The sequence below is a fragment of the Rhinolophus hipposideros genome (genome assembly GCF_964194185.1).
Source record: "Rhinolophus hipposideros genome assembly, chromosome: 11".
NCBI classification, from domain to species: Eukaryota; Metazoa; Chordata; class Mammalia; order Chiroptera; family Rhinolophidae; genus Rhinolophus; species Rhinolophus hipposideros.
In genome coordinates, this window is record NC_138057.1 from 76,096,092 (window position 1) to 76,106,379 (window position 10,288).

Below are 10,288 nucleotides of genomic sequence, written 5' to 3' on the forward strand. Positions count from 1 at the left end.
ATGAGTTATAACCTAATCACTCATTTTGACATCTATATGTTTGGCTGCATATTTCTTTCTCTAAAGTTTCTTCAGTATTTATTCTTCTAGAGCTGCACTGTCCAATATGGTAGCCACTGGCCAGCCACACGTGGCTGTTGAGCACTTGGAATGTGGTTATTCCAAATTGAGGTGCACTGTGGTGTAAAATACACATCAGATTTCAAAGACTTAAATGACTTTTTGATATTAATTGTTGACATGATAATGTTTTAGATATATTGGATTAATAAAATGTATTAAAATTCATTTTATATTTTTTAAACAATGTAACTGCTAGAAAACATTACACATGCAATAGCTTGCATTATATATTGGTTGGGCGGCAATGTTCTATAATAATTTAAAAATCATTTTGTCAGGTTTCTAAGGAAGTACTCCATTGGGCTACATTATATTTATGAATTAATTTTGAGGGAAAGTATCCATCTTTATAGTATCGAATCTTCCTGCCAGAAGCATGATATGTGTCTTCATTTAGACATGTTTTTGTTCTTATTAAAATCTTACAGTTTCTTTTTTTGTAGATTCTATTTTTTGTTTATCCTCTAGGTATTTTATTATTTCTGTTACTGTTGTTGGTTGTAACTTGTCATTATCTTACCTAACTGGTTTTTTATGTACAGTACTTTTTGCAACCCTCCAGTTGTTAGATTCTGATTCTAACAGATTTTTTCCAAGTGATTCTCTTGTGTTTTCGATGTAAATAGTCATATCTGCCTTGAATAGTAATTTTGCCTCCTCTTTTCTAATGCTATTGCCTTTCTAATGCTATATGCAACAATTTTTCTCTTGTTGCCTTGGCTGGAACTTCCAGAACAATGTTAAGCAAGAGAAGTGATGGGCAGACAACCTTTTATCCTCCCAGGCACTGACGGGAAGGCCTTCACAAAAGTGTTTACTAGAGTGTGTGCCAGGGAACACTAATTCTTTGGAATATTAATATGTGTACCTTGAGAGAAGAGTTTCACCGTTAAATGAGTTTGCAAACTGCTGAGTTAAATAGAATTCTTGTCTGCAGGACTTTTCAGATGGGTTATTATGCTAATGTGTGTTTTAATCCCTGGGAGATAGGGATATTGAGGCTAGCTCATGGGCGTGTGTTCTACTAAACACAGCAGATACGATGTTTCCTTTTTAAGGATGTTGCCATTGGTTTGCAGTAGATGCTGTAATTATATTAAGAAAATATTCCATTCCTAGCTTATTGAATATTTTTTCCTTACTTTGAAAGGGCATTTTAGCTTTCTTTAAGTGCATTTTGGCCTAGTATTGATTTGGCCATATGGTTTTTCTCCTTTAAGTTACTGACTTTGCAAATTATGTTGGTATATTTCCTAACATATAGCCATCTTTACATTTGGTCATACTGTATTATTCTTTTAATAGGTTATATTCGCTAGTATTTCCTTTAGGACTTTAAAATCTGTTTACTGAAGTAAAGTGACAATTTTCCTTTTGTTCTTTGCCACCTCTGGTATCAGCTTTATGCCGTATGAACCAGGATGCTTGAAATGTTTTAACGTGCATCTAGAATAGTATAAAAGGCCTGAAGATCATTTGTGCTTTAGTGTTTCTGTTTCTTTTTTATTTAATTCTGCCAATTTATGTTATCCTGAAAATATGTTCATTCCATACAGATTTCAAATAGTTTCCAGTCATAAATCTAGGATAAATAAGAACACAGTATTCCTCTTTAATAAATAACTTCTTTCGACTCAAATGCTGATGTGATAAAAAACATTCTGGTGTGAACTAATCACACCAACCAATTGATACTTTCCTGTAAGAGTCTTAGATTTAGTTGCACATTGTCTTGTCTTGTAATTTAAAATTTTTTCTCTGTATGAATTACTTTGTTGCTTTCTTTGGGTTTCATTTGTTGTTTTTTTTCTAACCTTGTGAGTGATTTCATTTATTTTTATTTTTTGCTGTTTCATGACAAAAAAATTTTAAAGTACTGACTTTCCCACTTAAATTTTGTTATTATTTCAAAACCCTCAACATTTCATTGTGAAAAATTTCAAACACACAGAAACGTTGAATTTTACAGTAAATACCTGTATACCCACCATCTATCTAGACTCTTCACTTGTCAACATTTGCTATGTTTGCTTTATCACGTATCCATTGATCTCGTTTTTTTGGATGCATTCTCAAGTAAGTTGAAGACATAAGTAAGCTTCACTCCTAAACCCTCCTTGCTGCAGATTTGATGTGAGTTTCCTTATTTTTGAAGTAGTTTTATTCCTTTTTGATTTTGTCTTTGATTCAGTGTGATTCAAGAGGTTTACATTTCTATTGATTGGGTTTTAAAACCTAAAATATAATTGTTCAATCTAATTTTATTATGTTTGACCGGAGGAGGCGGCCTGGGCTATATACAGACTGCTGTATACAGACTGCAGTATTGAGTGAGGCAGTGCCTGTGGATTCCACACAGGAGGCAGCCAGCCTGTACCAGGCGTGCCGGTGTTGTGAGCTCTCGCGGAGGAAGACATGCTCGTGATGTCCATCACTCTTAGTTTGCTGCTACTGACTCAAAACCCTTGCAGGGACTTTGGTCCCGTCCAACACTTCCACTGAGACATTTGCTACGCAGAGCCGAAGGGGGTAAAATGCACATGAAGACAACTCAAATTCTTAACTAAGTAGGGTTCAGGGTTCAGCTCCACTCAGTGTGCTATATACTTGAAATACACCAGTTGGAAATATACACGTAAGGCAGAACATACTTTGATGAATGTACTTATTTTTTACTAAGTATGTGAAATCCACAAAACTGTGAAACAGGGTAATAGTTTTCCTAAAATGATACCAAATTCTCAATCAGAGTCGAAATAGCCCTACTCTGTGTGTTTTAATTTTGATCAAGATGAAAGTTAGGCAATTAGGACACTAAGCTAATTGATCATTTGGTTATTTGGCTGTAGATGAATTAACCAAGACATGAAAGACTGAAAATAAATAAGAGGAAGAATGGTGGTCCAGTGGCCAAAATGGTGGTGTCATTTTTGCAAGCTTGTGTTTATGCTGCTTGTACTTAGGAGTCATGGTGAATTACGAAACTCTCTCTTTCCGCAGATTACGCTTCATGTCAGTAGAAATGGACAGCAGCAGTTTTATTCAGTTTGATGTGCCCGAGTACAGCAGCACCGTTCTGAGCCAGCTAAACGAACTCCGCCTGCAAGGGAAACTATGTGACATCATTGTCCACATTCAGGGTCAGCCATTCCGAGCCCACAAAGCAGTCCTTGCTGCCAGCTCCCCATATTTCCGGGACCATTCAGCATTAAGTACCATGAGTGGCTTGTCAATATCAGTGATTAAAAATCCCAATGTGTTTGAACAGTTGCTTTCGTTTTGTTACACTGGAAGAATGTCCTTGCAGCTGAAGGATGTGGTCAGTTTCCTGACGGCAGCCAGCTTCCTTCAGATGCAGTGTGTCATCGACAAGTGCACGCAGATCCTGGAGAGCATCCATTCGAAAATCAGTGTTGGAGAAGTCGACTCTGTCACCGTCGGTGCTGAAGAGACCCCAGAGAGTCGGAATGGAGTTAAGGACGGCAGCTTCTTCGCTAACCCCGTGGAGATCTCCCCCCCATATTGCTCTCAGGTGCGGCAGCCCAGCACAAGCAGCGATCTTCGGATGGAGACGACGCCCAGCAAAGCTTTGCGCAGCCGCCTGCAGGAGGAAGGGCACTCCGACCGAGGGAGCAGCGGGAGCGTGTCTGAGTACGAGATTCAGATAGAGGGGGACCACGAGCAAGGGGACCTGCTGGTGAGGGAGAGCCAGATCACTGAGGTGAAGGTGAAGATGGAGAAGTCCGACCGGCCCAGCTGTTCCGACAGCTCCTCCCTGGGGGACGACGGCTACCACACCGAGATGGTTGACGGGGAACAAGTTGTGGCAGTGAACGTGGGTCCCTACGGGTCTGTGCTCCAGCACGCATATTCCTATTCCCAGGCAGCCTCGCAGCCAGCCAGCGTCTCAGAAGCTTTTGGAAGTTTGAGTAATTCCAGCCCGTCCAGGTCCATGCTGAGCTGTTTCCGTGGAGGGCGTGCCCGCCAAAAGCGGGCTTTGTCTGCCCATTTGCACAGTGATCTGCAGGGCTTGGTGCAGGCTTCTGACAGCGAAGCTGTGATGAATAACCCCGGGTATGAGGGCAGCCCCCGGGAGAGGAGTGCAAGAGGTCACTGGTACCCGTACAACGAGAGGTTGATCTGTATTTACTGTGGAAAGTCCTTCAACCAGAAAGGAAGCCTGGACAGGCACATGCGACTCCATATGGGAATCACCCCCTTTGTGTGCAAGTTCTGCGGGAAGAAGTACACACGGAAGGACCAACTGGAGTACCACATCCGGGGCCACACTGATGACAAACCATTCCGCTGTGAGATCTGTGGGAAGTGCTTTCCATTCCAGGGGACCCTCAACCAGCACCTGCGGAAAAACCACCCCGGCGTAGCCGAAGTCAGGAGTCGTCTTGAGTCCCCCGAGAGAACAGATGTGTACGTGGAACAGAAACTAGAAAACGATGCATCGGCCTCAGAGATGGCCCTAGATTCCCGGATGGAAATTCACACAGTGTCCGATGCTCCTGATTAAGATGGTAAAGAAGTGCACCGAGACAAAGCACATTAATCAATGCATATTTGTGATTTGCTTTGTTGTTATCTTTAGTTTTCCCAACCATCTGGAAATTTTACTGGCCTCTTGGTCTCTTGGCAGGTTTTTTCTAAGGTTTCTGGAAGGAACACTTCATTGGGTTTATCTTTTCCCCACTCTCCCTCCCCCAAGGAGCTCAAAGCATGAAGGGCATCGTATCCAGGGAAAACACAGGCTGACAGTATCCCTCTTTGGCTGAACTCTTAGTCCCAAATCTGCCAGTGATTTCGCTATGCCAACTGGTTGACCCTACATTCTCTGCCAAGAGGCATACTCTCTCTGGTGCCATCACGCACTGGCACTAGTGCGTTTCCATAGAGAGAGACTAGGATGCCGTCAGCTGATACAAATGGGTAACCTTTTCTAATTTAAAATTACTTTTAGACAATTTATATATATATATAATAAAGTGATTATTATATATATAGTATATATACATTCTCAAATTTGATTTTATTCTGGTTGAGGTGAATGTAAGAGGAATATATAATTTAATGCAATGTGAACAGGGCTTTTGACTCTGTCTCGTCCCTACCTAATATGTTAGGGTTTTGCCCCTTTATTTCCCTTACAAAAGAATGTTAATAGGTTTTCATATATAATAATCATGGTGTCCAAAAGCAAGCAAAGCAAATCACAGTGTTCATAGCTCTGCTTCATAACAAATACATAAACCAAATGCCATAAAATGTACTCAACTCTAGTTGGAAACCATTTGGGATTTTTGTTCGTTGTCCAGGTAGTAGGCTGGATGACCCGTGGTGCTGACCTTTTTACATATTGTAGTGTTTTATTAGCCAACCCCAAAGGAGCAGTGGTTTTCAGTGTTTTACTGGCCTACGAATCTACCTGCATTCCGTACTGTAGAAACATACCAGGTAACTACATCGAATCACTCTACCATGAGTTACTACTCGCACTGAAGGAAAGGGATTTGTAGTTCTGTCTACAATATTCTCCACGCAGTGTTGTGGTTTTGTTTTTTTTCTTTCTCTTTTCAAACAGCCAGTTTCAGGTGCACAGCAACTTTTTCTACATGCAGTTCCCAGGGAAACTGCAGAACTTGGAATTTGTACTTTTGTAAAGATATACTCTATGGGAATTGCAAGCAATATATCTTAGTATTGTGTGTGCTAATGAGAGCCTCAGTGGCTCCCCCACTCTCTCAGTGTTTCCTGCTTCAAGAAACCAACCATTCAAATGCCCTCTGAGATACTCTGTGTGTCACCAAATCTGTGTGTCACCATTTTTTTTGGTCACGTGGTGCTATCTTTATGTTATGTATCTTTTAGGTCAGTATAGTTGTACAAAATGTGAAATCAAATGGTAATAGTGAATTACTATTTTTTTCCTCTCTTGAGTTCAGAGCTTGAAAAGAGACCTCAAAAGCATGTGCTGGCAAACACATTACTGTATAAAAACACACCTGAGTCCTCTTTGAGTAATATTCTATTAGTACTTTAGGAAACGTCTTCAGTTCCCTGTTTTGGTCACCGTGTGCTTCTAGTAAGCAAAACGGGCTTTACGAGATGGCTTCGGCACTGTGTACCCGGACAGTCATTTTGTGAGCAAATGGGGTGAGTGCGTGCTGGTGCTGCCTGGAGGATGTCGGCACTCCAGACTCTGCCTGGTCACCTCGGCGCTGCCGCTCACAGCCAGTGCGTCCACAGGAGCACGGCACAGACCACCTAAAAGGGAAACAAACGAAAAGACCAACCTCAGAGGAGTACAAAAGCAGATGTTTGCTGGTTTTCCATGCTTTTTTGGCTCTTAAAATACCAAGAATGGTGGGGGGTGGGGGGCGGGATTCTTTTGGGGTTTTTTTTTTTGGTTATTTTGAGAAAACAAATCATTCAGGCCCTTGTGCGTGATGGCCCCCAGGGGTGGTAGCCGTGCAGTGGCGTCTCTTTAGCACACAGGATCTGTTCACGCGTGAACGGCTGCACCACACGTCAGTGTTACTACGTACATATTACACTCGAATCCTGCTGCTCCCAGGAGCAGCTTTTGCTAAATCGGGTATATCGTATGCCTTCTCCTGTCAAACTGCCTAAGTAAGGGGCTTGTTCTCTCCCTGGAGCACTTGTTCAACTCCTGTCAAAGCCGCGTGCCTCAAGGGGAGGCTGGACCCCAAGTGTTTACCCACTTAAATATGTTCTGGGGTTTCAGGTAAATGTTTGTGATTTTCTTTTCTTACACGAATAAGTTTGGTTTTGATTTTTTCTTTTTTTTTTTTTTTTGAAGAATTAAATGCAAAAAAATTATGTTGTGATACAACATTACGTTTGTGACAAGAAATGTCCAAATCAAGGACGTGAGAGGTGAGGCTCAGGGAAGGAACCTCCTTTTCACTCAGGCTTGGGACTTCATGAGGGGTCTCCAGAGCATTCCGTGATGTATCAGACAAGGTAGGAGGGGAAACACTTGGAGCAAGCTCCTTGAAGGTCCCAGTTCTTGTCACCGTGTCAGTCTTACTGTTATTTACACGGAGTTCTTTGTATGTGTAAATTTGTTTAACTGGTTTGAGTTTACCAAAGAGTGACTTATCCAAAATTGTCTTTGACAAAAATATACATTGCTTTGATTGTACAGTTCAGGTTCAAACATTGTAATGGGACTGTTAAGGGGCAGAAAATGGATTGAGTTTCTCTCTAATGATCATGACTCCACATTTTGCAAGTTCCACTTGCTCCCATTCATGTTGCTAACACTTTACCCTTTCCACTGCTAGCAGTGTTAAGAATGAATTCTCAAGCCATAACACAGTACTGTAAGGTTCCACAGGGCTTCGAGGGGTCGGCGCGGAGGCCGGCACCACGTGTGGCCTCTGAGCGTGCGCGCCGTCATGCTTCTCAGTGTGCGTGGCGGGTGGCAGATTTACTCCATTCAGATCGGGCAGCAGCAATTACTTGTGCCTTGTCACACGAGGATGTGCCAGGAGGATTGACATGACCACAGAACAGAAACATGCTCCCCGAAGTTCCCATCTCCGCAGGCGAAGTACGCTGTGTAACTCCTTAGAGCGACTCTTTGGAAAGCAAAGTCCCTATTTCTGTACAGTTTTAGATTAGATGGTTCATTTATAACAAATGCAAAAATGAATTAAGAGAAAAGTGATATGTGAAGAAATCTTTTACAGTAAAATATATCCTGAGTTCCTACAGATTTGTTCATAATTGAGTCTCTTCTTGAGCTACCTTTTCCACACATAGACAATGTGAAGACAGTGGCAGCGACCTTTTCTATAGGGGTTTTACCTGTTATTACAAACTGTGAAAACAAAGAATTTTATACTTTTACTGTTTGTGCTTCTAAACAGTTATTTTCATTCGAATCTGTTCTCTACCCTCTAATTTCTACTAAAGTTGTAAATACATTTAGAAATTATATTTGTAAATACAGTATATGAAGACAAGTTAATTTTTTGGTCCGTGGAAAACCTCCCAATTGGCTCTGCCTTGGCAGATTTTTGTGTTTTTTTGTTTTTGTTTTTGTTTTTAACAGCAGAAAGGATACTGTCGGTTCACTGTTAAGCAGAATATACTGTAGATCTGAATTAATCATTTTTAAATCTTCCAGAGCATGAGTAGATGTCTTTTCTAATGAGAACAGTTATAACCAAGTCTTTGTTTTCCCTTAGCCCAGACCGTAGGCCTGCATATTTTCGTGTGTGGTTTTGTTTTTACTTTTGTTTTCACAGCCTAGACTCTAGGAAGAATCTGCAGGAACACAAAACAAGGGCTGGGGGGTGGGGGAAATCATCTATGTGAATGAGCTTTACTTTAAAGAAATCAATGTATTTTATTTTAACTTTTTCTATTAGTTACTGTGATTATTATTATTTTTGTCGTCGTCGTTATTGTTAAATTCTGTAACGGTTTCCTGTGAAGCCTCCACTGAAAGGGACTCAAATATGCAACACCTAAACTATTTTCCAAGGGCACACGCCCCTTGAATGGTGCTTCTAGACTGGTCAGGGTTATTTATTAAATTTTATATATGAAAGTATTGGGGAATTATGTAAATTCTTTATATGAAACTATCTAATACATAAATCATAGATTTCATATTACTCAGTGCAACTGAACTAAAAGTTCAGAAGAGTCATTCACATTGTTCCAAATTTGTAATGGTTGTCACATGCCACATACGTCTTTTTCAGTAAGTGCCAGAGTGCTTCCACTGTTTCTGCCCAGTGCTTGACTTCTCGGCCCGGAAGAGAACCTGTTTTCTCTGGTTCCTCTCTGGGTCTGCACAGACAGGGCTGCTGTAGTTCTTGACCAAGCCCTGGAGTTAGCCTGGCTGCAGATTCAGTAAACGGACCTCTTGCTGCCCCTCAGTGACAAGAATGCTGTGAATTCAACCTTCGGCCTTGCTGCCCAAGCCTTTGGTTGCTGCCCTGACTATATAGTAAGAGGTAAACTCAGCTGGTTTCTTTGAGAATGACCATTTTCCTAATGTGAAAACCATCTCTCTCACCACTTTTATTAGTAGGGCTAACATTCTTTTCCGTTATAAATGGTTGAGCAATTTGAATGACTTAACAATGTCATTACCTTGCAATATAAACTGGTAACCTCACAACTCCACACTTCATCACCATGTGAAGTAAATGAAGCTAGCTAAGCGGATGCTGTATCAACTAGTAACTTGCCATTAAGGATTATTTTATAGCATGAATTTAAGACTATTTATTCAAATGATATTTTACTCTTGTATTCATTTTGTTTTAGATTTGTGACATGAATATTTCAGTGCTGCTTAATTTTGTTCTGAATTCTTGTTTCTTGCTTGTAAATGGCTTTTTTATGGTATAAATACAGTCAATGGAAATTGCTGTTTGTAAATAAAAATGCTGCTAGAGCAAATGCGCTGTGGTCTCCCTGTGTTTTTGCCCCTTCTGGCCTCTGGGTTTCACTGGCTCTAACAAACATCTGCAGTGTCAGATTCTGTAACTGCTGTTTTCTAAAGGTTAGGATTTCATAAGAAGCTCTTGTGCCACTGTGGTGCTGGGAAGAGGAGGAAGAAGCAGGTCTATTTCTGACCTTTCTCGAGTGCTGCGAAGACTGAGTTGTCAGGGGCCCCGGCCTGTGCCCAGGCTTCCCCAGAAGGAATCGCTGGTGAATCCCCTCCCCATTTGCCCGCAGAGGTATACCCTTGGCTCCCTGGAGTGTGCCTTGTTCTCCTGCCACAGGGTTGGGGCTGCCGGCTGTTTTCTGCTGTCTCCAGCTTCTCCCTCTTAGCCTGTTAACTCCCTTGATTTCAGCTCAGGGAGGGAGCCCTTCCCTACACCAGCCCTTCGAGGTCAGGCCCCTTTAACAGAGACTTTTATTGAGCTGTGTTCCTGCCCTTTGGAGTACAGATTTCAATTGGTAGTTGTAAATCAATTCATGAGATTATTCAATTAATGTTTCTCTCTCTGGCCTGTAAGTTCCACGACAGTAGGGATCCTGGAAGGTCCCTGTCACTTGTATATGATTAGCACAGGGCCTGTCACCACAGCAGGTACACGGTAAGGACTGAAGGAGTGAGCAAATGCATGTGTTCTGGGACGGTCGAGCAGGACAGGTGGCTGGAAGG

The 10,288-nt window shown here is 41.6% G+C and overlaps 1 protein-coding gene across 2 annotated transcripts in view; it reads left to right on the forward strand.

Annotated features, from left to right (window-relative positions):
- The window catches only part of ZBTB34 (zinc finger and BTB domain containing 34), a 40,926-nt gene extending 31,359 nt beyond the window's left edge, over positions 1–9,567 (forward strand). For both annotated transcript variants that reach the window (XM_081067244.1, XM_081067245.1), the window contains exon 2: positions 3,124–9,567. In XM_081067244.1, coding sequence (XP_080923370.1) covers positions 3,124–4,648 — 1,525 coding nt within the window. In that variant the 3' untranslated portion in view covers positions 4,649–9,567. The remainder of the gene's footprint in view (positions 1–3,123) is intronic.
- The last annotated feature ends 721 nt before the right edge of the window (positions 9,568–10,288 follow it).